This window comes from Centroberyx gerrardi, chromosome 17, assembly GCF_048128805.1.
Source record: "Centroberyx gerrardi isolate f3 chromosome 17, fCenGer3.hap1.cur.20231027, whole genome shotgun sequence".
In the NCBI taxonomy this organism is placed as follows: domain Eukaryota; kingdom Metazoa; phylum Chordata; class Actinopteri; order Beryciformes; family Berycidae; genus Centroberyx; species Centroberyx gerrardi.
The window spans coordinates 7828579-7855548 of record NC_136013.1 but is presented as its reverse complement, the minus strand read 5'-3'; the positions used below and the strand labels follow the sequence as shown (position 1 = coordinate 7855548).

The following is a 26970-nucleotide window of genomic DNA, read 5'->3' as shown; positions in this document are numbered from 1 at the left end:
GACTGTAAACAAAAGTTGAGTTCACAAACAAGCATTTACCCACATTACCATCAAGACATTACAGTAACATTAAAACCACAGTTTAGAGTCTAGTTTTACATAAAAACAATACAGCCATATGGTTTTCTTAGTGTATTATAATGTTTTTCCTTCCCAGCTTTTGGCATGATTAGCAGAGTTTCGGTCAGGGGGGTTGAAGGGAGATGGCAACCGCATTTTAGCACAAATTATTATGTATGCCTTATGCTAGCTGTATTTATTGAACAAGCTGTACAGTATATTTTATGCCAGAAAGAGGAAAATAGCAGGGAAGATTGCCACTATATATAAACTCTACAATGTGTGTACATAATAATGTTTGCTCTGTAGCAATCCGTGACCCAGTTCTATTCAGTATGGCAACTTCAGCGGTACACAGGGCTACTGAACTAAGCGGACATTCACACCAGCCGCCTCAATACAGTGCTCTAGGGTGTGGGATAATAATGTGCGCTCTGTATCAACCCATGACCCACTTCTCCTCAGTAGTACAGCGAGTAGGTTCAGCCAAGTGATCCGACTGGAAGAAGACGCGTTCCAACCGTACTACTAATTCCCATGAAGCATAGCTAGCCGAGCTTTATTCAAATTGGAATTGGAATGCTAACTCTTGTGGCTCTCTTGGCTTTCTCCTGTTTTGTTTTTTATTGTTTCATTATTTGTATGTATGGGGTTAGGGTTTCAGAAAGCACACAAACTTGGCTGCACATTTTTTCACCTAACCGCATCACCATTGTACCCGCAATCACAGTAAAGAACGCCCTCTAGGGTTTTATTGCTATATTTCTACTCCCTCTGTTCACCGTGCCATATCAGCAAGCATCTGCTGAAGTGTCGTTGAGCAACTGAAGAGTCCCTACCAACTCCAGAGTATCTGTTCTGATCCTGACCTCTGACCTCCCTGAGAGAAAAGACAATTTACCTGTGGGGATCAATAAGAATCACATAATAATTAGTATTATCAGGGCGACTACACTAAGTGGACACTCACCACAATTACTTTTATACAGTGCAATTATAAAGAAATTCATGCATGTATTATTTTTGTAGAGGATGTACGCACAGTCTTCTCTCAAAATGTATGTCCTACACTGTCTCCTTTTACTAGTAACATAATCCCATACTCCTCCCACCTCTGCCCACTGGTTACAGTCATATTTACAAGCTTGTTGTTTGGGTTTATTTGTTTTCATGGCGAAACTTAAACCCAAATCTTCCCCTTGTGTCTGGCAGGTTCTGGCACGGAGAGTACAGGGTGGCAGTGAGCATCAACGACTACCTGGACATCTACTGTCCTTACTACGAGGGTCCTCCGTCCCACGGGCGCATGGAGCGCTACATCCTCTTCATGGTCAACCACGAGGGCTACACCTCCTGCCAGCACAGGATGCGCGGCTTCAAGCGCTGGGAGTGCAACCGTCCCAGCGGTCCCGACGGACCCCTGCGCTTCTCAGAGAAGTTCCAGCTCTTCACTCCCTTCTCCCTGGGCTTTGAGTTCAGGCCTGGACACGAGTACTACTACATCTGTAGGTTATCAGCTAGGGGAGAGTAATGTATGTGTCTGTGTGGTGGAAGAGTGTGTGTGCAAGTAAGGGTGTTTGTTTGTTTGTTTGTTTGTTTGATCTGTGCGTGTGTGTGTGTGTGTGTGTTTGCGTGTCGTTGCACGGTTCTGCTCAGTATGCATTTGTAAACGATATGTAAATATGCAATCAACAGAAGTTGATTGAGAGAGCGCACACAAACACACCCTAGCAACTCGCTCGCACACCCACAGGCATACATAAACACACCTTCCATCTCTCGCTCGCTCTCGCTCGCCCTCTTTATTTCTCTATGTATCTCTCTGCGTCTGTCTAGACCATAAGTGGTGTGCTCAGCAAAGTGGTAAAAATGTCACCAGGCGTAGTTTGTAATCATTTTTATATTAGGCGTATTGATGTTTCTCCTCACTTCAACAAGTGATGTATTAGCAATACAGATGGGCCTTGTCCCCCGAGACTGTTTTTCTGAGCAGCGTTAAAAAGCTATCTTTCCCCCACAAGACGCGGGACAAATAGAAGCTGCAAATTAGTCTTAAGACATTGTTTTCACCTGCTTGGCGTACCAGATGGATGGGATTTACTGCATCCGGACAATTTAGCGCCAGATCAGTTGGTAATCACAGAAAAGTACACCAAATTGACTTTCAAAAACCTTCCTCTCATTGTCTAAACTTTCTGGCACCGGTACTTGTGCCTGTGTGGGGGCGACGGCAGCCTGCAGGCTCGTGACCGGAAGGTTACCTGTTTGAATCTCCGGACCGGCTGAGAAAATCAGAGGAAAGCAAATTAATAAATGTCTCTCTCCTCCCTCACTGACTATAATTGAAGCGCCGCGATAAAGACAGCGATTGTCCAACTGCTCTAGTGGAGTGGCCAGCAGCTGAAGCCTGTGGTTGTACTGGGCAACTTCCAGATGTGAAGCGTAGATGTCTTCCAACTGTATTTAAATGAAGCAGGGTGTTGCTGAAAAAGAGTGTGCATGCTCAGTAAACCATTCCTGGATGAATCAACGTTTTAAAAAAGGACCTATCAGTGAAGTCGGCCAAAACAAACTATGAAAAGTATTTGCAAATACTTGGCCCAGGTCTGTTGTCTGCACAAAGACACAAAGGCACAGCAGGCAAGAGACAGAGAGCTAAAGAGGCCGAGACAACTGCCACCCTAAGTCCTATTGCACTTTCCCCAGTCAACACACACACACACACACACACACACACACACTCTTTTGTTTTCAGTCTCATGTAAGGGTGGACAGGGCCCCTCTAGAGTTGTATACTTGCTGACGATACTATTGTGTATCTGGGACCCCTGGGGGCAGTGTGTATTTCACAAGACCGTAGCTGGGGCTCTGTGTATGCATGCGTGTATGTCTCTCTCTCTGTGTGTGTGTGTGTGTGTGTGTGTGTGTGTGTGTGTGTGTGTGCGCGCATTGGGGGAGGGGTGGGTGTGGGGGTGGGGGTCAGTTGTCAAACGATTGTGAGTCCGTGAAAGGCCATGTCCATCATCTTGACTGACAACCACACACACATTTTTGTCTCTCTCTCACACACACAAACACACACACACACACACACAGGCTAGTATTGATGTGCAACGATGGCATGTTGACAGCTTTTCACCACCCAGACCATCCGATGTGTGTGTGTGTGCGTACGTGCGTGCGTTAGTGTGTGTTTGTGTGTGTGTGCTTATATGTGTCTCCACAGATACTCCAAGGAGTAAACTGCATCGATCTATGATGCCGATTTGTGGCCAGACCTGTGTGTGAATGTGTGTGTGTGTGTGTGCGCAAATGTCTGAATTTATGTGTATGTGTGAGTGTGTGAGTGTGTGTGTGTGTGTGTGTGTGTGTGTGTTTATTTGTCATGGGTTTGACATGTTGACAGGCCTGCTCCACCCCTTACTTCTCCCAGCTGCCATCTGATGAGGTTGAGTGATTTTCAATGGGTTTTCAGGAGATGGTGATTGTGGATGTGCTGGGAAAAAAGAGGCGCTGGGAGAGCAGATAAGAGTTACAAAAGTGACAAAAGTGACAAAAGTGAAAAGTGTTAGAGGCCGCAGAGAATAGGAGAAGAGGGGGGAGGAGAGGAGGGTTATCTATCTATTTTTCTATCTAGTCCTTTTCCCCCTAGTATTCCCGCTTTTCATTGAAACAGTAGGAAAGCCAACAGGGAGACACTTGAGCGGAGAGGAGGCCAGCAGGGCTTCATAGGGGAGCGCTGCACTTTCTCTGGGCACCGAAACGGCGGGCGGGCGGGTGGCTGGGTGATTGGAGGGAAATTGAGGCAGAGGAAGTGGGGTAGGGGAGGCAGAAAAGGGTAAAAGGAGGTGAAGGGCACAGAGAAGCATGGAGGGAGGAGTTGAGGGCAGAAAGAGAGGGAGGAGAGGGCAGCGGAGAGGTCAGATTTATTTCCTGTGCGCCGTGGATCTTGATGATGTTCCTCTCCAGGGTCACTCTGGGCGCCGGCTATACAGACGTCCTCGAGGGAGAAGGCCAATGGGTCTCCGCGCGCACGCTTGCATGTGCCCGTGTGTGTGTGTGTGTGTGTGTGTGTGTGTGTGTGTGTGTGTGTGCCTGTTCTTGCATTTTTCTCTGTGTGTGTGTGTGTGTGTGTCTGCATGGGTGAACGGTGAGAGAGTTGGCCACCCCATCTCCTCCAGGTCGGCGGCTCTATTTCACATCAGAGTGAGGTGGGACTAAGAACCCAGATTCGATTTAATTTGCTCTACTTTGAAGTTTGAATCACAATAACTTTTTAACATTTTTTTTTTTTTTTTGGCATTCAGCTGGGGCGCTCAGTGGTTAAGTACTGGTTAGTAAGGACCCGGGTTTGATTCCTGGTCCTTGCATCGGTTTCCTCCCACGTTCCAAAGACATTCGAGTCAGATGGATTGGAGACTTTAAATTTCCCATAGGTATGAATGTGAGTGTGGCTGAATCCCAATGTACAGACTTTCGTTTATGTTGCCTGAAGTGCTCGGCGTGTTTATGTGATTTCACAAGGGTGCAGGGGTTTCAGAGCACTTAGAAGGCCGTAATGGGACAGACTCTGTAACTGCTAATGTTACTACTTCAATCAAGCAATGACGGCCAATCAATTAGCTAATAGGCTGCTGTAATAGCTACATTAATGTGAAATTGCAGCTAATTGTTCTAATGTGTGATCACTTACACAGAAAATACCTTCTTTGATAGCTTCTCCATCTCTGACATGTTTGCAGCATGTTGTTCACAGTTTTCGTGGCGCATTTTGTGTTGTATCAATGATGCAATAAACTTGGGGAAGTCTGCAAAGGTGCAGACTCTCTAAAAGTCTGCTTTCATGCCTTTAAAAGTCTCCATGAAAGCCCTTGTGGACTTTTTTGACAAGGGACAGTCCTAAGCCCTGCTGGACTTGGCAAGAGTGCGACCTAAAATCTGCAAGTCTGCGGAAGTCCAGAGATTGGGATTACAGTAGCGCTGAACAATTAATCAAAATTTAATCTAAATCGCAATATGGCCTACTGCAATTTTCAAATCGCAGGAGGCACAATATTTGTTAAAGGTGAAATGTGTGTCAAAATACCATTTTAAATTAAATATTGTCGTGCTGCAGAGATGTCCTGGCCTACACATCATATTCTACAGACTTAAGAAAACATCTTTGTTTGGTACAGATCCCCGCAAAAATCACACCATAATCATTTTAATACGTTTTTCAATGAAAATGAGAATAATGATGTAAAAATGATCATTCCCTCTAATATCGCAAATCATATCGCAATTGCCATATCAGTCAAAATAATCGCAATTAGATATTTTTTTCAAAATCGTTCAGCCCTAGATTACAGTATAATTATGTCTATCTGTGTTAGTCCTCTGATGGACTGGCAACCTGTCCAGTGTGTCTCCCACCCACTGCATGCTGGGACAGAGCGCCCTCGCTGCCATGAAAAAGATTAAGTGGGTAGAGAAAATGAATGGCGCTTAGCTGGCGCTGCTGTCTAAAGCGACTTACAATGAGTGAGCAGGTTGGGATTCGGTGTCTTGCCCGAGGACACTTCAACAGGCTGCTGCGGGGATCGAACCTGCGACCCCCCCAGTTCCAGGATGGATGGATCTCTAAGCGCTAGGCCGACCCACCACCTGATAAGAAACGCTGTAGCCCTCCACGACAGAACACAACGATAAAGCCCTTATTAAATGTCGCCAATTACTTTTCTAGTGCAATCAGCGGCGCAAATCGTTTTTCTCTCTCTCAACTAATCTCTGCTTTCAATCTCTCCTCCTTTTTCAGCGTCTCCTCACCCGAACCATGTGGGGCGGGCATGTCTAAAGCTGAAGGTGTATGTCAGACCTCCAGGTAAGTCACGCTCTAACTACACACACCCACACATACACATATACACACCCACACTCACACAGGTCCAGATTGGCTATCAAAGTAACATTAGGGGAGAATAAGAGGTCTGATAGAATGCCCTGGCAACACTCTCTGCTCTGATTCACAGACTAGCCAGGCAACACTTTAACACCTTCACTCACACACACACACACACACACACGCACACACACCTACACGCACGGCCAAACACACGCACAGACACACAGAAACGCACGTATACACGGAAGCACGCGCATATACACACGGGCACAAAGTGGCATACGCACATCACATCAAATCACATCACATCACACTGGGTGCGAGAGAGACCTTCTGTCCTTGTGGAGAGAGATCAGAGCAGCCTGAGAGTGTTCTCGAAAAAATGTTACTAACTTTCAGTATCACTCTACCAGGTAGATTTTCTCATAACAAGTCTAATAATAAATCTATCGCATACAGTAGAAGTCTAATCTAATAATAGGCGCTGCAGTTCTTTAGTAAAATTCTCCTCCTGCGTCATGTTGGTAAAAGATGAAGCGTGGTTTGCTTACCACACAAGCGCTGAGCCTTTTTTCCGAACAGTGTGCAGTCTGGTAAGATATACTCTTTTGAAATTAGCTCCCACATAGATTGGCGTAGACAGAGCGCAGCGTTCCCACAAGTGTGCCAGGTTGGCCTATGATACCGCCGTTTGAAAATAACCCCACAAAAGATTGGCATAGACGGGGAGCAGGCGTTACGATACGCTGGCGTTATCTTGAAAATCTACCTGTATGTTTTCATTGGCTTCAAAGGCAGATTTAGCCCCGTGACTGTTGAACCTGGGTAGTAATACATCTCTCCAGATGATGACATGGCTTTGAAGATCTCCGTAAAAGGAGGAGAGTCGGCCTTCGCAGCTTTCCAGGCGCCGGTCGTTCCGTATCTGCCTAAGGAGGGAAATTCTCTCCTCCTCCATAATTACTGACACAACATTCATTCTTTTATTCTGTCATTGCTTCAGCTCTCCTTTTTGATTCTGCTCTTTTGCGCTAATCTGTCTGACATTGCAACTTCCATCTCATCTGTGAAATATTGTCACTCCAGTGAGCTCTGAGCGGCTACACGTGTGTGTGTGTGTGTGTGTGTGTGTGTGTGTGTGTGTGTCTGTGTGTGTCAGCTGCTCCAGATTCCAAGTCTCTGTGATTAAACTGTAATTAGGTTGGTTAAACCCCCTGCAGAGCTCAGTTGCTGTCGTCTTCTCCTCCTCCCTCTTTCCTCTCCTCTTCCCCTTCTGCCGTCTTCTCTCTGCCTCTCCTTGGCTGTTGAAGGGGAGAGTTTTGTGGTTTGTCACACACTTTCCAGGTCTTTTTTTCCCCCCCTTAACTGTTCCACTTGTCTTCGTTTTGTCTTCCTCTAAAACCATTCTCTTGTTCCTTCACTTTCAAATTGTCTTGTCTGAGTTGTCCGTCTGTGTCTCTCTCACAGTTCAGATGTTTTGTCGTTTTTCTTTTCTCTCTCCTTTTTGTTTCAGATGGGTCGGGATACGACTCTCCGGAGCCCTTCCTGACTGATGGAGGACCGAGCTGGAGGCCAGGGTCCGTGGCCCTGTTAGCCGGTCTGGCCTCACTGCTCCTGGGACTCTTCTCTTGGCTGTGACCCCCCCGCTTCCTGGAGCTCCCACCCAGGGTCGCTGGGCTGGGCTGGCTGTCCCTCTAAATCCACCACCCCTCAGGGAAGCCCTCTGTCTCCGTCCCCCTCCCACCTCCACCTCTGTACTACCACCAACCACCCCCACCGCCAGCCCCCTCCATGGCCCAGCCACGGACACCCTTCCCAGGCCTGGCTGAGAGGGTTGGGGGCGCTGGTCTTGAGCTGTCTGGGAAGATGTCCCGATCCCCCAATTCTGGATGGAGCGGATGTGTTGCACCTCTCAGCTGGAAAACACAAGGGAAATCTCTTTGCACTCATTTGAGGGGGTCCTTTGATTTGACTATTGACTCTTGGCCACTGATGGGGTAGATATAGCTGTGGCTATGATTAAACTTGTCGTTTCAATGCAATTTCTATCATCCAATCAGGGCAGGACACATTAAGCGATAGGCCTGGATGCACAAAAATTGGATTTTGCTCACATTGCTATCCAATCCTCAAAGCAAGAATTGGAAGTGTCCAAGCTTGCATTGTAATTGGAATTCTATACTCTCTGGACGCAATCCAGCCACATTGAGCATATGAGCAATGTAACGAGATGGAGAGGGAAAAGTGGCCAAGACCAGAAAAAAAGAAGGGAAAAAGTCATGCAGGCGCAGATTTAAATAAATATGGCTATTAGAGACACGTAACATGATATATGTTGATATTTTCAGGCCACAGAAATGTGATATAAAAATCAGACAGTCTGATCTTTATGAGCAACTCAAATATCACACTGTAATGACAAGTGTAACCATAGCCTGTCAGTGGGAGGGTGGGGGTGGGGGGAGGGGGGTGAGTGTGCGGGGGGGGTGGTCTGGGATGCGGGGTGGGTGGGGGTTTGGGGTTTGGTGAGGTGTATATTTTCAGGTGGGATGTGTTTGTCTTATTCATGTTTCTAAACAAAGCATTTATCACAGCCTGGCCTGCACAGGCGTCTTCAGCACTGTCTAATGTCAATACGGTCGGGTGACTTTTGGAACCATGACTTTCTCATGTATGAATGTACCACTGGTCACCCACCTCTTGTCTATCTGTATTATTATGACTGTGGTCACTTACAGTACCTTCTCTCGGACTGGCAGGATGAATGGGTCGGGGTTGGGGCTGAAGTAGGGATGGATGGAGGACAGGTGAGAAAAGGAGGCGACACTCAGTTGCATGACCACTGTGAAACCTTCAGATCAATCTTGTTTGTAATGATGATATATTTTTTCATGGGGGAAAAAAAACACCCTGCTACCGCTCTCTTGCTCTCCCTGAGACTTTCCAAACATCAAAGGAAAAAAAAACAACCTCTCTCCTCACACGTTTTCTCCTGTCTGGCATGCGGTCGTTGATGGATTAGCTTGGTCTGGGAGATAAATGGACCCGCAGTGTGAAACTGACTGGAGATCAGCTCTCAGTGCCCAGGCCGGATCACAATGGACATAAACACTGACTGAAGCTGGTCCTGGGTCTGAGGGTTAAACCAATGAGGGAAGCGCATAGGCCATGGCAAATGAGGCAACTGTGTGTGGTACCATCACAAACACACACACATACACACACATACACACACACACACACACACACATATACACACACACACACAGTCTCTGATAACGAGACTGTTCCTCTGAGACTGTGGAGCATTCATGGACTTGACTATAAAGGGAACAGCACAAAGAGAGAGAGAGAGACTGGAGGAGGGAGGGAGAGGGAGAGAGAGTGTGTGTGCATCAGGGGACTGAGACTTCTTTAATGTTGGGAAGTGAACATAATGAGTAAGCACTGTGAACACACACACACACACACACACACATACACACACATACATACAGACCCATGCACACACGTACAGACAAATGCATACACATATGTAGAAAAACACATGTACGCAGATACATTTACAAACACACATACACATACACATACACTCACATACACACATGTACAAAGACACAAGTACACACACACATACACACACACAAGAAAACACAAACAAGGGGAAGCACTCCCTTCCCTGTTTCATCTTATTTTTGTAGCATTTAAAATCACTGTTAATTACTCCTGTGTGGGATGCAGTGATGGGGTATAGCCTGTGGAAGATTTAAAAAAAAAAAATGTGTCTTCTCTTCTTCTATTCCACTGATGCTGTCCTTTTATCGTTCTTCTTCTCTGGTTTGTGATCCATGGTTGGTAGTGGTAGGATGCCTCCAGGTCTGAGCGTCATGTATGAGTTTGTCTCCTTTTCTGTTGTGGTGTTTTTTTGTGGAAGCTGACCTCAGTCATTAAGTCAGCCAGTCGAAAGTAAACACAGAAGTCAGAGCAAGGAGAGAAACACACAAATAAAGATTGTCTTTTTGTCTACTCGAAAAACAAGCAAAGTGAGTGAAACTTCTTCAATGTAAATGTAAATTAATTTTCATCATTTTTGATTTCATTTTTTCTGTCTTTCCCCGAGGGCAAATGATTCTATTCATTTGTTTTGATGGCACCTGGCTCTTTATTTTGCCCTGTCTATCTTTCTCTGACGTCAAAGTCGTGGGACCGTGAGCATTGAGCTCTGCCAGTCAACCCATGAAATTATTCAGATGAAATCACCCTCTCCAATCTTCAGCTGTTTCTCCCTCAGCGATGTGACAGCTAATCTGAACTGCTGACAACACGGAGACTGAATAGCCTGATAGCCTCTCCTGCCTCGTTTTCATCAGATTTCCAGCAGGGTGGCCTAGCGGTTAGAAAGACCGTCCCGTAACTGAAATGTCTCAGGTTTGATCCCCTGTCCGTCAACGGCCATGTGACCTGTCGAGGTGTCCTTCAGCGAGACTCTGAACCTCTACATGCTCGCTCATTTTAAGTTGGCTAAATGCCTAAAGGCTAAACGTCTAAAATGTGAATACGAAATGTTTCCTCTCCCCTTGTGACCTCAATAGGCTTTCATCAGATCCAGACACGGATAGACAGACAGACAATAGCCACTTTTCCCCCAGTGGGGCTTGTTAGGGCCGGGGCTAGCTTGCAACATTTATCAACGCTGGTTTTAAAGCGTTATTTGAAACCACCCCCCCACTGACTCGTCTCTTTTGGCAGCATGATGCAAAAAGAATATCAGAAATGTTGTTTTTTGGGGAAAACTGAGGTACATGAATAATAGATGAGCCTCGGCTAGCCATGTTCGGCCCTCCCGTGGAAAGCGAAGGCTAATGGCTATCGATGTCTCTGGTTTCCATCAAACTGCTTCATATGAGAGCTCAGTACAAACGGAGAAAGAGAAGATTTCAGTGAAAGGAGACGAGGGAATGAAATTATCTCTGAATATTGAGACACGAGCTTGGTCAGCCAATTCTGCGGCCGGAGAGGTATCAGGTACCAACGGAATTAGCCTAGCGTAAAATGAAGCCTGATCAAGCCTTCCCTCGTCTCAATCCTTGTGAGAAGAGAGATGAATGAGTAAAAGTACTGGAACGGAGCCAGATGTGAGCAGATGTGCTCCTTGAAATCATGAGAAACCAGCGATCTGGGAAATGTCACTGACACACACACGCGCTCACACACACACTATAGCTCTATATCCCTTTGTATTCTCTTCCAGATCTAATTAATCATTTGATTAATTCAGCAATTTTCATTGGCTGGTGTAGCCTACTTGTGGGACAATTATTGGCGAGGATAAATTTGGCCTATATGTTGTTGTTTTTGGCAACAGTCAAAGTGGAAAACCAGAAAATACAGACGGCAACCTCTATCCATTCTTTTTCTCTTTCTGTCTGTCTTTTTCTCTCTTTCTTTCTCTTTGTCTCCTCGTCTGCTGCTTGTTCTTTCTCTTTCTCTCTCTCTCTCTCTCTCTCTCTCTCTCTCTCTCTCTCTCACACACACATACACACACTCACATTATTAGGCTATAGGCTAATCTATTCTCCGCTCTCCCCTGTACTTTTGTCTCTTCATATTCAACTAACTGGCATGATTTAGGAATTATGGAATTAGGGCAGCGCTCCCATCTCTATTAATGAGGAACGGCATGATGAAAGAGCTTGATCCTGAACGTGCCATCTGTAGTCACTATTACACATTCACTTAATCTCTCACTCTCTTTCTTTCTTTCTTTTACTACTTTCTATTCTTTCTCTCTTTTCCGATCTTTCTCTCTCTCTTTCTCTCTCTGGCCCTCTGTCTCTCTCTCATCCTCCGTCAAACACACACACACACACATTACACATTACTTGTAATTACAGAGGAAATACTAATTCTCAGTTCTTCAAGGACTGTTGGATGTGGCGTGAAATGGTGAAATGGCACGGCACGAAAGTTAAGTATGGACCACACACCCGTGCACAAACTCACGCACACACACACACACACACACACAGGAGTCCAGATGGACCCTGTGTTATAGCTGAATAATGCATGCTATGTAGACTCTATAAAAGATACATGGGCAGAGAGAGCTGGGCACCAGGCTCTGTGGGCAGTTCGCTGAGGGCAGCTCTGGAGCATCCCTTGTGCAATTTGGAGCTGTTATGAGGATGTTCTGCTTGTAGGTATTTAGCTGCAGGTCACCCTACAGGGGAAAATAATTTAGCTGCAGTTAGGAAAAGCGTTTGCCTTTTAGACGTTGTCAGTTGATATGTTGGCTGGCTCTCTGCCCAGTGTCTTTGCAGTCACCTTGAGCGAGCTTTTGTGGTTTTAACCATAAAACTTGGGGAATTACACAGCACATTCAATGCTAGCAGCTCAAATTTCAGTGCATCTCTCAGAAACACTTTGAAAAACATCCAGCAGTCTGTCTTCATGTAAAATACTGGGGGGTCTGGGTGGAGGGTAAATGCTGCACTCATGTGGGGAAAATGGGCAGCGTCTCTTTTACTCTGGAGTCATATGACAGGACATGCGCACCATCATCTGCTACCTTCAAGTGCCACTCGAAAGCTCCTACTTCCTAGATATCGATACGACTCGCCTCGCATTAAAGTTTGGCCGGTCGGAAATAGCGGAAATAAGTAAAAAATGGCCCTGCAACAAAAATAGTTCTTCGGTGACTGATGTTTTATTTTAGAAATCAAGCGGCACGGACCTATTTTGTGCTGCAGCACCAGAATTAAGTGGAGAAAATGCGCCACCAGGCATGTAATTGATGTTTAAAATCATTTACAAGCCAAAAGTCCTTGTTACAATAAAAAAGAAAACAGAAAAATAAAATCATATATTAATTCTAAATGTGTACACAGAATACCAAGCAATAACATATCGCTTTCTCCACGCTCTCGCCCCCAAACGTCCCATCTCGTCAACTTGGTTCGTTTATGTTAGTCAAACTTTGTAATTCCGATATTTCCGATAGCACATGAAGGCATCAACCGACACACTTTTCGGAGACAGCCAGGCAGGCGGTGTTGGACAGACTGAAGGAATCCAGAAGTTGCCACTGCCAAGTTCACATACCGTGAGGAAGGAGGAGTTCCGAGGGCATTCTTAAAACAAGGAAGGTTAACTGTAAGTATTAACTTCTTAGATAAGAATCTTTCTCCCTTTCCACCCAACATATTTGTTTGACGGGTAGTTGATAGAAAGCGGAACTAGCTAACTAGCAAGCTAGCACACCAGCTAACGCAGCTAAGTTAACGAGATACCCGGATCCTGCCCCGTTTGCCATACTTCAGGACAACAGCAACTTTTCAGACAATGTAAGAAAATGTGTAGTGCTTTGACAGAAACTTTGACACTATCCTCTTGTTGATGTTGATTTATTTCATTGATTCTGTATTAAATTGTTATTTTGGGACTTTACAACCATAACTTCGTTGTTTTGGGTGTGGGGGACCGCTTTTTCTGTGTGTTTGGTTTAACTAACGTTTCTCATTCAGCCTAACGTCACCTGTTTATCAAGCGACTAACGTTAAGTAGTTGCTCAGCACTATTTGGCTTGAAAGTCCAGGTGTAACGTTATAGCACAGAGCCTATTTAAATTTAATACGATGGAAATGATTAACCATCTGCTACAATGTCTCGTGTCCCTTTATTTATGATTGACAGCTGTAGTAGAAAAAGCTTGACACTTTGTCATTTCTCCACAAAGATATATTTTTTTCATTATCCGTTGTAGATTAGTCATATTCTGAGGAGGTGGTTTGGGCTTTGTCATGGCAGCATGATGTCATGGGCTTGTTGTTTGTGTACACATGGCAGAATTTAGGCAGTGAACCCCCCATCCAACACATTTCACAACACTTCACGGCCTTCAATGTTGTCATCATATCGGACATTGAAGTGACAAGGATGTGAACTGCGAGAGGAAAAGGCCTCAAAATGTGGGGGAATAAGCAAAGACGTCAGAGTTTGCTGCAGCTTGAGCTGGAGGAACAGGTTTGAGTTGAAGAACAGGAAATGTGTGTCTCTGTAGGAAGACATGGGTTAGACACTAGCTGTTGGTGCTGTGAGGAGCTTCACTGCACGGCAACATCATGAATGGGTATGTAAAGGCTTTTTAAATTATTCCAGGTCCTGTTACAAATGTGATGTAGTGTCACAGCTTTGTTTTTTGTCATTAGGCGTGTGTGTGGTGTGAAAGCGGGGCTCACTGTCAGACTAGTTGATGATGGGCTCAATTTGCACAGGGGCAAAAAAAACCCTACTTTTTAACCATACGACTTAGGTATAACCTTGTCATTACCGGGTCATGTGAGTTTAAATCCATGTCCAGCTATACTAGGAGGCTTTTTCATATCCGCTGTATTGGCACAAGTTATTGATCTGTCATTGTTGACATGTTCCTCCCCTCTTGATATGGCATGGCACCGTCACGTTATGAGGACGGTAATTTGTGTGAACGAGTCCAGTTCCAGTGTTTGAGTTGAAAGCTCACCTCAGCGTCTGGCCAAGTGTTCAGTCAGAGAAAGCAGCCAAGGCCGTGTGAACCAAGTTCCTCCTCAAAAAAAACGCAGAGTCAACAACATTAAATCCTCTGAACTGTCTGCCAGCCATCCATTTTCCCTGTTTTTCTTTCAGGACCGTCAGTTACTGCAGGTTTGAAAGGGAACTTGAAGTTCAGGGGTTATTGCGAAAACAGGAAAATGTCATTTCAACTCCAAAGGAAGGGAGGAGAGGAAGAAAATGAAAGGGAAGTAAGGCAGTGTTTTCTGAGTGTCAGTACTACCTACTATGCTACACTTACAAAAAGGACCGGACCTTTGCACATATGGTTAACTGGCTGTCCTTGACACTGCAGTCTCTTTGTACCACAGTACAGATCAGCTTAATTCTTTGCTTATGATGATCTTGATCTCATGTTGCCACTTGCTACAAAGCCTGTCTGAGTGCCTGTGCCCTGTGGTCTTTAGCTGTAGCTGTTTTTGTAGTGATTCAGCTTCTGACAAAACACTTCTCCATTTCATCACACAGCCTTTTGGTTAATGTTGTAAAAGGTAGCATTGGACCTTGACCACATCATAACGTGTTTTAGATTGAAGTGTATATGTAGACTTTCCACCAGGTTTTCAGCCAATTCACTGTCAATGCAGTCAATTAGGGAATTGTATTTCTTTTGCTGTGAAGAGGTACCAATATCCAATCTATAAAGATATTATTGAGGATGTAGGCGCTATCATTATAATGTAAACTGATGATGATTCAATTAACATTTTGAATTATGGCTGCACAATTAAGTGCATATCGTGATTTTAGTTTCCAGAATAAATAATCGTAGAATGTTGTCATATCAGCAATATTGAAACAGCTAATTTTATTTTGAGTATCCATTGTTGTTGAAAGAAGTTACGATGCAAAATGAGATGTGATGAGATGCAAAACGTATTTTGTTTGTCAAATCATCACGTCTAATAATTGTGATTCCAGTATCTGGCAAAATTATATGGAATTATCATTTCAGGCTTTGAACTGACTGAACTGACCTCATAGCCTGGTCTGCCCACTTCTGCCAGCAACCAGCATGCAATCTCATGACCCTGATTTCCCTATCGCAGCCTCCTTATCGCCGTTCCCTCATTGTTAGCATACATTCTGCTAGCCACATTGTAGCTAAACTCTATACTAACAAGGAACTGCTGTAGGCTCACAAAAAATGTTTCTGCTTTGTCTGTGGAATGGATCTTTGTTTCCTTCATCAGCAAGCCTCTTGTATGCGTTCAGACTCCTAACGCTCCTTCAGGGGCAGGAAGAGAGCCTGATTTGTTTAGGTTTTGCATCTTCTTTTTTCCACTCCATATGGACGACAATGCACATATGTTGTTGTACTTGTGCTATCAGATTCTATAGCCTTGAATGTGTTCTCCATATTTAAGATTACACGGTTGAGAAATAGCCTACAGCAATGCATCCTCACTAACTGCCACGGCACACTAATGTGCTGTGGCATGAGAGCGAGTGTGCCTTAAGTTTTATTTCCGCTGTAAAGAAAACTGTTTTTGTAGACATTGTCAACAAATACACTAATTTACATTAATTGGAATCTGCTTATGATATCCCTCAAAGTTAATTCAGTTTGCTCTTTGGCCAGCAGCGCTTTGCATTTTGCTTTTTCTTCTTGTATGGTCATGGTCTTTCTCATTGGCCCACAGTGAAGCATCCAATCCCTAATGCAAAAGACTGTAAAAATGGTATTGTAAACCACAGAAGCAATGAAGCTTCACCACCTCTGATCACAGAATAGTTCCAAAGACCATTCAGGTAAATTGATGCCCTCTGGTGTGATGTTACTGAGTGACCTTTGACCTCTCTGTCTCTCTCTTCCAGGCCTCAGAATATCGAGCTCGGTGCCACCGGAGGAGCCTCCAAACAAGACAGCAGCAACATGGAAGACATGTCCGTGGAACAGATCACCATGAGGGCCAACCAAGTGACCGATGAGGTACTGAGACACACACAGTCTCTCTCTCTCTCTCTCTCTCTCTCTCTCCCTCTCTCTCCCTCTCTACCTCCCGCCTCAGCAAGTGAGAAGCTTGCTTAATTCATGTCGAAATGACTAATGCTTAGATGCTAATTATCCACAAACAGTGCTGAAGCAATCAGGACAACACATTTGTCTAAGATGCAAAACCGGAGTTGCGCAAATTCAAATTAACCCACACAAACACTCCAGGAGCTGAGAATACAAAGTCTTCTACATAGTCTTCTGCTTCATTAATGTCCAAAGTACAAACACTCGGATGCAAAACATCCACAAATGTAACAATACAGATATGACCTGCACAATTAATATGTAATTGGCACATCGGCAATATTGAAACATTTCGCTTCACTTCACACACCCGCTATAATTGAAAATAGTGAAGATGTTGATTAAAGATGCATGTGATTTGTTCATAATTGTTCATAATAACCAATTATTGTGATTAATAATAGTGGTCACAATTTCTAGAAAAATAATAGAGAATCATTTTAGCCATAATCATGCGGAAGAAGCAATAGAGACAAAGTTTTGGTCTTAGTCGGAAAAACTGCAGTAGGACAAAATGAAATGAATACGCACACGCACGCACACACACACACTCACACTCACACTCACTACTGGGCATGCTGCAGTATCGTAGGGTTGGGGAGGGAGGGGGGATATAATTAGATTCATTAGATTCACAGTTGATTATTAAGCTAGGCATTTATAGGAAGTGTGTGACGCTTTACGCCTAATTTAGCCTGATAGCTCCCTTATCCCTCTGTGGTTTTGACATTTTGAGTGCTGTCAGCTATATCTAAGCGTTTTATTATCAAGTAGATAATTGTTTAATCAGCACTCCAGGGCATCATATGATCAGCCATCTGATTCAAATGGAGGCAAATGGACTTGCTCTAGCTGGGGATTTAGGTGTGCACTTGACTTTCCTGTGATTCTCGCTGTACTAATCATGTGTTTCTTCTTTTCTTTTTCTCTTTTATCTTTTCTTGTTTTTTTTTCTTTTTCTCTGTATTCACTGACTTAACCTGTAATTTTCTCCTCTTCTCTTCTCTCTTCTGCTGCTGCCTGGTTGACTGACATCTTGTTTTGTGTGGTGGGCTTAGGAGATCGTAGAAGGGTCAGTGCATGCGAGGGTCCTTCTTCTAATGCTAACCACTTATAACCGAAACACTCACAACACAACAGCATTTTGTTATGATATAAGAGTAGGATTATTTAGGAAGTCTAAAGCAGGCTGTCTAAAATTGAATTATCTCACTTGAAAGCCTTTGCTGATCTTTAGTAAAGTTAAAACTTGCTTTAAAGTCTTCAACACAGTCTCAAAGTCTCCTCTCAGTCAAAAAAAGCTTTTTTTTCTGTGTGCTATTTTCCTAGTCATCCTGGTTTATTGCAGACATATAATAGCTGTAGTGCTTGCTTTTTTTTGCATCTTTCAGGTTTATTGTTTATTTTGGTGGTGAAACTGGTCTTAAATTTAATTCTGTGTATTAAACAGGTGTTAAAAACAGACTTGGCGCTACTGCCATTTAAGCCATCCCAAACAAATTATAAAAATTACCACCCCATAGGATGGCTTAAAGTTTTGTCACAGCACCCCAATCTGGAAAATTTGGCAACGGCAGCTATTTTGAGCTTAATTAGCCAAGTTAAAGGATTTTATGAGACATAATGTAATGTTTATCCACCCAAGTGATGTTCTGGCTAAGCCAACAGAAGCCTGGCTAAGCTCAACACATCCCTCTCTCCAATTTCGTGTTTGTCTGTTTCTCAACTCACTGATTAATGTATTCAGAGCAAACATAACACAGAGAGAATGAGAAATCTGGTCCCCGCTCGCTCTTGTTAACAGTTCATTAGCGATGCTGACAATGGAGTCATGCCCTCAGTCGTCTCCCTGCCTCGCTCCTTCGCTCCTCTACACTCGTCTGTTGTCATCCACCTCTCTTAACACCGCTTGCTATTAATAGAGGCACAAAGGCTCTCTCACCTGAACTGACTGCATTCCATTTTGTCGTCAACGCTTTTTGTGTCTGTGTGCGCTTGCGTCCACCGGCTCTTGTGTGTTTTCTCCTGCTTGTGTGTAGGGCTGAATGATTTTGAAAAAACATCTGATTGCGATTATTTTGACTGATATTGCAATTGCGATATGATTTGCGATACTAGAGGGAATGATAATTTTTACATCATTATTCTCATTTTCATTGAAAAACGTATTAAAATGATTATGGTGTGATTTTTTGCGGGGATCTGTACCAAACAAAGATGTTTTCTTAAGTCTGTAGAATATGATGTGTAGGCCAGGACATCTCTGCAGCACGACAATATTTAATTTAAAATGGTATTTTGACACACATTTCGCCTTTAACAAATAATTGCGCCTCCTGCGATTTGAAAATTGCAGTAGGCCATATTGCGATTTCGATAAAATTTCGATTAATTGTTCAGCCCTACTGGTGTGTGCATGTGCATTAGGGTGGTTGTCTGTGTCTTACTTATAGACTAGTCCGTACCCGGGGATGCGCGCGCCACAACTCTGCGCAGACTTGCCAAAAAGGCGCATAAACAGCGTAAATTTGGGAAAATGGAAAAATCAGCTCCGTCAGTCCCTGTCTATGCCAATGCTCAATGGGCATGTGAAGTTTCAGATTGATTGGCCAACCCGTTGAGGAGCAAAATGGATGCGGACAGACAGAGATTTCCTCATTTATAGTAGGATTGTTCCCTGTTTGTGTCAGCCTATGTCACCTGATCAGGGACAGTTCAGACATATCAGGCCATATCAGGCCATATCTAGGCGTATGACATAGTCTACGGTTACACTTCTATCATTCAGTCACACAAGGATGCACAGAATGACAGCTGTTAATCAGACCTTCAAAACCAGATATGGAAGCGGTCTGGCTCGCATCGTGATTCTACGCAATCTAGACGTAATCCAGCCACAGTGAGCATGTAAGCGATGTAAAGCGATGCAGAGGGAGAGCGGGGAAACGCTAACGCAGACACAGATTTAAATAAATACAGCCACAGGAGATGCGCAACGGCTGTTTTCAAGCCAAGTGTGGACATGCAATGATGTGATCTTGTAGCTTTATACACTCACAAAACTAGTTGTATCGATTTGCTGCCGGCTGTTCTCATGTCTTTATGAATATGGATGGTTTTTTTTATTCAGTGTGTGTTTATTCTTATTCCATGCATCTCTCCTCATCCCTGTCTCTGTCTCTGTATTGTATTCTCTCTCATATTGTCTCTGTCTTTTTGTCCCAATGCATCTGTCTCCTTTCTTTATACTCCCATCGCTCTCTGTCACTTACGGGTGCGTTCACACCAATCAATAGGTTTATGCCAAATGACTGCAGGAACCGACGCCAAAAGGTTTTATGGGTATAAGGAGATGGATGTTGACATCTAATAGCCAGCAGTTACTCATGCTTGGAAAATCAAAGGTAACAAAATGAATCGAGGGCAGACTTGGAGTCAAGACACGGTACAATACTTGCTCAGTTTATGGGCTGAGGAGCACATTTCCCAACTGCTTGAAAGATCTTAACTGGTACGAACGCCAGAGAAGGTAAAAATTACGGCAAAGAGCGCCGACAAGTCCATCCTGCTTAGCTAAAGTAACAGAGACTGGAATCAAATTTGTTTGTTTGCAATTGGGCAGTGTAAACCTAAACAAACCAAACACAAAAATCCAACAAAGTAAACTTTTCCATTATGGTTCAGACCAAAGAAAACAAACTGTAGGTGTGATTGCACTCTTAACTCTGTCTCTCTCTCTTTTTCAGTCTGTCTCTCTCGCTCTCTCTGAAAGTGTTTGTGGGTGAGAAGCTTCCTCGCCTCTCCTCATTTACTAACACCTCCTGTTGTTCCTCCCTAGTCACTGGAAAGCACACGGAGGATGCGGCAGATGGCAGAGGAGGTGAGACTTTGACAATGTTGCTGCTCCAACTGACACTGTATCATCTTACATGTAATGCTGTTGTGACGAACCACAAAGCACGTATCAACTTAGTTATCAGTGGCTCTAACCCGGGTTGGGATCAGGTAACTTTCAGTTCAGTGAATTGTAATTTCAAAATTATAAGGTCCTATCTGACATTTTGGTCAAAATGAAATATTCATATTATGTAGCTCCTCAAACTATTCTTTACATATGGCTGAAGTTAGATTTTTGAAAATGTTTTATTGAAGGGCATAAAAAAAACCAAATTGAAAAGGTTCCTCTTGTTTAATGGAAAGTGAACACTTGTAATTCCCTAAGTCTGAAAAATAGGCTGAAGGCCAATAAACCTGTACAGTTCAGGCTCATGAAATGTCAAGATGACGTAAATTGAACCGGAATGAAACTTCAGTTCAATTAGTAATGACTGAGTGTTCATTCTCACTTATTATGAATATTAATGGCCTTTTTAATTATTTTTTTTCTTAAAATTTTCGAATTCTGAACAGAGCCATCCTCCTAATTAATTTAGTACGAGTTGTCTGAAACCGCGGTTCTTGCCGTTCTTTATAATACAAAAATCTATCTGTAATCTTCCTGTTGGTTCTGAGTTTGTTTCTCTTGTGTTTCCAGAGCAAACAGACTGGCGTCAACACCATGGTGATGTTGGACCAGCAAGGAGGTAGGTATACAACATTAATACCTCTAGCTTTGGTGGAGATGCCTCTATGATGCCTCTTATCATTTTTTCCCCCTCTCATTTATTCATTTTTCGTTTTTTATTCATTTTTTGCTCTCATTCTGTCACATCTCAAAGACAATGAATGAAGGTAATGGTGAAGTTTTAATCTAAAGTTACAGTTACTCATTTTTGGATGTTCTTCACCCATTTTGAAAGGAGCTAATTCTAAGTGACACATGGTATTCTGACCACTAAAAATTGTTAATTAATATAAATCTTAATCATCATCCTAACCCTATTACAGCCTAAATAGTATTCTAAAATACAGTAATATACACATCCTTTTGTATTAGGTTGCTCTTTATTTTTTTTAACGTTTTAGTGTAATTGTGACATTAACCGGATGTGATTGTGCCAAAATATCAAGTTTACTGGCAATTTTATTATTGTATTATTGGTGGTATATATGCCAATACAGACATTTTGTTTAGGCCTGTATCAGCTGATACTATTGGTGCACCAATTTATCGCTAGCGCCTTAGTGCCTTCAGTTAGTGGTCTAACTATATCCCAGAACCAGTCTCTTGTATTTATACATGCTAAAAAATGTTTTTTGTTTTTCTGCCTGCAACTTGATGTACAACTGCTGTCTGTATTTGTAATTATTTGTTGTACTATCTTTAGTAGCTTCTCTTTTTCTATTGTTATCTATATCCAATTTTTTACTGCTGCAACGACCCAATTATTGACCCAATTTAACCATCCCCAAGGGGCTCATTAAAGTTTAATCTAATCTATAAATGGATAAATAAGTTATAAACAAAACAAAATTAAACACTAAGACCAACTTCCAGTACATGAAATATACTTGGGAGAAAAAGGCGATTCTGACATGGTGTGGTGTGTCTGTGTGTTTCAGAGCAGCTGAGGCATGTGGAGGAGGGCATGGACCAGATCAACCAGGACATGAGGCAGGCTGAGAAAAACCTGACCGACCTCTCCAAGTGCTGCGGCCTCTGCGTCTGCCCCTGTGACAGGTGAGCTGCGCACTAAACCCTGGTGAAGGCTGGAAGTAACAGTTGTGATTTCATTAAATCTTTTTTTGGACACACAATTCCCATTCATTGCCCAGTGGAGATTATGTTGTCATACTTTGTCATACATCCTGATCACATCCTGATTATTGCTGGAATGTGCTGGTTTTAACAAAATTTAAATGTTTTAGTACTTGGTTTTTCTGATCTGAAGACAGCCGATACGATTTGTGAACAACCCCCCAAAGTTTATGAATGTGTATTCCCTACCTAGGGCTGGGTATCGTTAAAAGGTTTTTGGGTTCTTGATTTTGATACTGGTGCTAAATCAGTACTTTTTCTGGTACTTTTCATGAGGCACTCAACTTTATTGTAGGGACTCGTTTGCAAAGTGCGAGTAAGTTTACACTGGGGAAAGACGCCGAAAATTAGCACTTTTTTTTCCATACTTTATTGTTTTTACATCGTCACGAATACATTGCGGGGGGATACATAAGACCCACACACACTACCAACCTGCTTCACTCAGTGCCAAAAAAGTACCGACCTTTGTTACCCAGCCCTATCCCTACCCAGTTCTTAACACGACAGGTGCACTGTACTATGCTGCGCACACTCAAAACTCTTCCCATCAAACCATATCAATATACAGTGTCAGTGTGTGTGCACAGTATGTTCTTACCTGGTTCTAAACATGGCAAAAAATCTTCCTAAAATGCTTTCACATTGGAGGAGAGGATACTTTGACGAATACCAACAGATAAGGTATGGAAAAAATGAATTCAACTTCATTATAATTAACATCTGTAGTAATAGTAGTGGTAGCCTAGTAGTAATATTAGTTGCCATTTAGTTGCCTTACTACTCATGCCTTACAGTTCCACAAGTAGCCTTGTAGTAAGATTTAACCTTACACACCTGTCAGCCTTTACCCAGACACCTAAAGATTTCCTGTTTTCCCCCCCAGGGTGACGTCCATAGAGCACGACACGCGGTACAAGCGTACCTGGGGGATCGGAGGAAGCGACGCCGGCAGCAACGTGGGCGACGGTGGGTCTGTGGTCTCCAGGCAGCCCTCGGGTGTCCGCAATGGCCAAGCCGCCCAGATGAATGCTTCGGCACCGTCGGGACCCTACGTCAAGAGGTGGGGCTCGCTTCCCTGTCCTGGACATTTCACTACCTTCAGAATCTTTGACCACAACGTCATCAGAAACATGTTAACTGGTATTAATTTAGAAGACGTGTTCATTCCAAGTGATGAGTTACCGTCTGTCAAAAGCCTCATGAGAAATTCAAATAATCCCCAAACATGCAAGTTTCAACCAGTACAAACTTTGACAGTTGCAGGTTTAAAGCTGTTTACCATACCAGGAGGACCACTGGGCAGATTTCTCAAAGAACCTAAATCATAAACAACTATGAATATATTTAGAGACTGTAATAGACGATGCGGATTTAGGTGAACGCTACAGGCCAGTATTTACCTCCTGTAATGCTAAATAGAGCTAGTCACGTGTGGCATGTTGTGATACGCTTGAGACACAAATTTCCCCTTGGGGACAAATAAAGCTTGTTTCACTTTACATCTGTGGTACAGGATAACCAACGATGCGCGCGAGGATGAGATGGAGGAAAACCTGGAGGCGGTGGGCGGCATCATTGGCAACCTGAAATCCATGGCTATGGACATGGGCAACGAGATAGACAAGCAGAACAAACAGATCGACCGCATCACGGACAAGGTGGGAGTCACTTTGATTTTCTCTCAGCATGACCTGGGTCGGGGATGTAAACTGTTTTTTTTAGATTTTTTTAGAAGTTCCTCATGGATCTGCCCCTAGTGGCCGTTAAGAGGCATGACAAAAATGTTTACTGTGTATCAAGCTTAATGGCCGATTAGGGAATTAAGTACAGATATATAAGATTTTCAGGGGCACAATATGTGATTCTACATACTGTGTAGAATTTTGTCAATCCTCCCCTCCCATTCCAACTATTGTAGTATATTTATATATTATAGTGACAGTAAATTGCTTTATAGAGAGAAAGAGGTAGAAATTGATATTGCCACCCCTCTCAACTGTTCCATCTGTGTCTTTCAGGCGGACATGAACAAAGTTCGCATTGATGAGGCGAACCAGAGAGCCAACAAGCTCATCAACTAGACAAGGAAACCTGCCAGTTTGATCCATCAACCTTGAGCCTCTGCCGCAACACACATACACACACACACCATGCATACTTGCTGCTTGCACGCACGAACACACACACTTTTCACCACAAAGAAATTCAATCAGGAAGAACGTTTTTCGCCAGCGCTGCGCTAGCCTTTTCTGCAGCAACATGTAAATAGAATACACACATACCCACACACCTAATTGCCTTTTTAGAAATTGTCCTTCTCGCTATCAACTATCTACTTTTTGACACATCTATTCGTGGTGATGCTGGACATTGAGAAGCAGCGTGGGCATCAGAAACTGCACCAGAGAGGAAGTGACTGACTGCCCATCACTGCTGTTTGATACCAAATATACACCAGCCTGTCATATCGTATCTCAGCATTTACTGGAAGAGCAGCAGCAGAGGTCGGCTGCTTTTCTTTCTCACTTTCTCTCTGTGTCTCCCTCTTATTCTTCCAAGTCAGATTCGGTAGCAAATCTGAACGGTGTTGGGTTTGTTCAGAACTTCACAGCATTTCTGAATGTGTGTCTCTTTGTCTTTGTCAGTGTGTGTTTCTCTGGTATGTGTGGATGAGGTCACCGATCCATACCGATTAGCTATCTTTAGAGATGTACAGCACATTCACATTCATTTGTGTATCACCCCCTGTTGGTCCTATCTTGATATGGCTGCATCTAGTTTAGTCACGCAGTTATGGGATATTGTTCTGTAACAAATGCATCTCATTCAAATCATATTACTGGTTCATCGTGTAATTAAGTTTATTGTATCCATTTGTATTATTTTGAGATGAAATGCTTATTTAATTATTCTTATTAAGCAGAAATGACTTGTGAATAAAGTTGGCGTTTTTTTTTTTTTAAACCCTTTCTTCATTCATGTCATTTATGCCATTTCAAGTGTAAAAGCTATTTTGAACTAGAAATGTTGTGCTTTGGATTGAGTCACGGCAAATATTTTTTGAGCTGGATGTCGAAGCACCTTCCCCTGAGTAATAGCAATTTTTATAGGAATGTGATTTCTTAATTTTCTTACTGATGGAAAGTCTAGAAGTTATTCTGATTGTCTGCAAGAAAATTGTATGGCTCTGACTTGCTGTTAGAAACTAATTTATATCAACCAATTGGCATTTAAATGCGAAGGAGAGGTTGACAACCAGCGAGGGACGTTCATCATTACCTCCTTAGGGCAAGGCAACTTGTTTACTTTATAATAACACTGAATATGGGAAAACATAACAATGATAACGCTGAATATTTAACAATAGATGATTACCATTGTCAGATTTGCCGTTGCCAATAGTGGATCAAATGCTGTACTTCATTATTCGTGTCTTTCATGAGATATTTCATTCTGACTGCAGTGTTGGTGTAAACACTTAAGCTTGGCTGTTTCTCGATTGCCTACAGTCAGTCTGTTTATCTAACCTCATTCTTCTTTACCTACTTGGTGCTTAATAGAGGTTTATGGCACCCAGGAGGAGGTTTGCGGTTTATGCAGGGTTCCTACACACGTCTGGAAATGTAAGGAAAATGAATTTGGTGAAGTTTTGGAATTGCACTATTAGTCTACAAGTATGAATCAAATATTGTTCAGTCCTGATACACATGACTGTTGTAGACTCCGCTGTCATTTCTCATCTTGTGGTATTTATCGACAATACGTCATATTGAACACACCCCAAAATCTCTAATCCAGTTAAGAAATTAGTCTGAAAAAGTGTGTAATTTTGAAATGGGAGAATGTGCAGGAACCCTGTCTATACAGAGTAGAGGGTTCATGGTTCATGGTTGTGTTGTAACAGCCATTGCACCTCAAACAGCTCCTCTCGCATGTGTTCTGTAAATAGCCAGTTTTCACAGCAGAGCTAAAGTGAAATGATAATAACTGATGATGGAAAGCGTAATTCGTTTGTTGAAGCCGCAGCCCAGCTGAGAAATTATCGCTGGCGGCAAGATGCAAAAATATTTCATGTAAATTTTGTTGTTTAGGGGGGTAAATTTAGCAGCATAATAAGTCCTGGCTGGTTCTGTTAGGCCTCGCTGTGGAAAATTGGCTAATGATGAAGTAATACAATATGCTGAAAATATCACTTGTATGCATCTTCTAGCTTATTTGTTTTGAAGAAAAATGATAATCTGTCTGCTCTGCTACAGGCGTACACCTATTGAGATTGTAAAGACTGAAATGAACAGTTATTCAGGGCCTTGTATTGCTATAAGTGATTATCTTCAGCTTATGTTACTTGTCAGTTAAGATCTAATTAGTCTAGCCTGAGGCTGCTTCTCTGTCTGGAGGCTGTTTATTCACTGTCTTACCAACAGCCACTGGAATGTAAATACAACAACAGTTTTGCCTATTTTGAATATGTTGACATATGCAACTTGTCTTATCTGAAATTAGCTTGGTTAATGGATGACTGTTAAACATAGTAATAAAAATGCCTTTTATTTCACGCCTGCCCGAGTTTCGAGCTTCCTGTTTAAAATTCAAATTGTTTATATTCAATAAATCTCTTCTGAAATTCATTTTGTCGTACCTTTTTTTTAATGAATGAAATACATATTCATTAAAAGTTGGCAAAGGTACAACTATGGACATGAATTTCAAAAT

General features: G+C 42.9%; 2 protein-coding genes across 3 annotated transcripts in view; both read left to right on the top strand.

Annotated features, from left to right (window-relative positions):
• The window catches only part of efna2a (ephrin-A2a), a 63221-nt gene extending 55639 nt beyond the window's left edge, over positions 1 to 7582 (top strand). Inside the window, exons 2-4 of the mRNA XM_071915673.1 lie at positions 1273 to 1565; positions 5858 to 5923; positions 7458 to 7582. Of these exons, the coding sequence (XP_071771774.1) occupies positions 1273 to 1565; positions 5858 to 5923; positions 7458 to 7582 (484 nt within the window). The remainder of the gene's footprint in view (positions 1 to 1272; positions 1566 to 5857; positions 5924 to 7457) is intronic.
• A 5387-nt stretch (positions 7583 to 12969) lies between these two features.
• snap23.1 (synaptosome associated protein 23.1) lies at positions 12970 to 26885 on the top strand. Of its 2 annotated transcripts, none has more exons than XM_071915657.2 (8): positions 12970 to 13096; positions 16352 to 16466; positions 20395 to 20436; positions 21091 to 21139; positions 22059 to 22176; positions 23141 to 23317; positions 23771 to 23915; positions 24276 to 26885. In XM_071915657.2, exons 2-8 carry the CDS (start codon positions 16410 to 16412, stop codon positions 24336 to 24338), a joined length of 651 nt encoding a protein of 216 aa, XP_071771758.2. In that variant the 5' UTR covers positions 12970 to 13096; positions 16352 to 16409; the 3' UTR covers positions 24339 to 26885. The 2 variants fall into 2 exon arrangements, with proteins under 2 accessions (XP_071771758.2, XP_071771757.2); XM_071915656.2 differs by lacking the exon at positions 12970 to 13096 and adding an exon at positions 13150 to 13287.
• Positions 26886 to 26970: the final 85 nt, after the last annotated feature.

Coding starts and splice junctions, on each gene's coding strand:
- snap23.1 (XM_071915656.2), top strand. Junction 20,437..21,090: donor TGCGGCAGATGGCAGAGGAG/GTGAGACTTTGA, acceptor TTGTGTTTCCAG/AGCAAACAGACTGGCGTCAA. Junction 21,140..22,058: donor GATGTTGGACCAGCAAGGAG/GTAGGTATACAA, acceptor TGTGTGTTTCAG/AGCAGCTGAGGCATGTGGAG.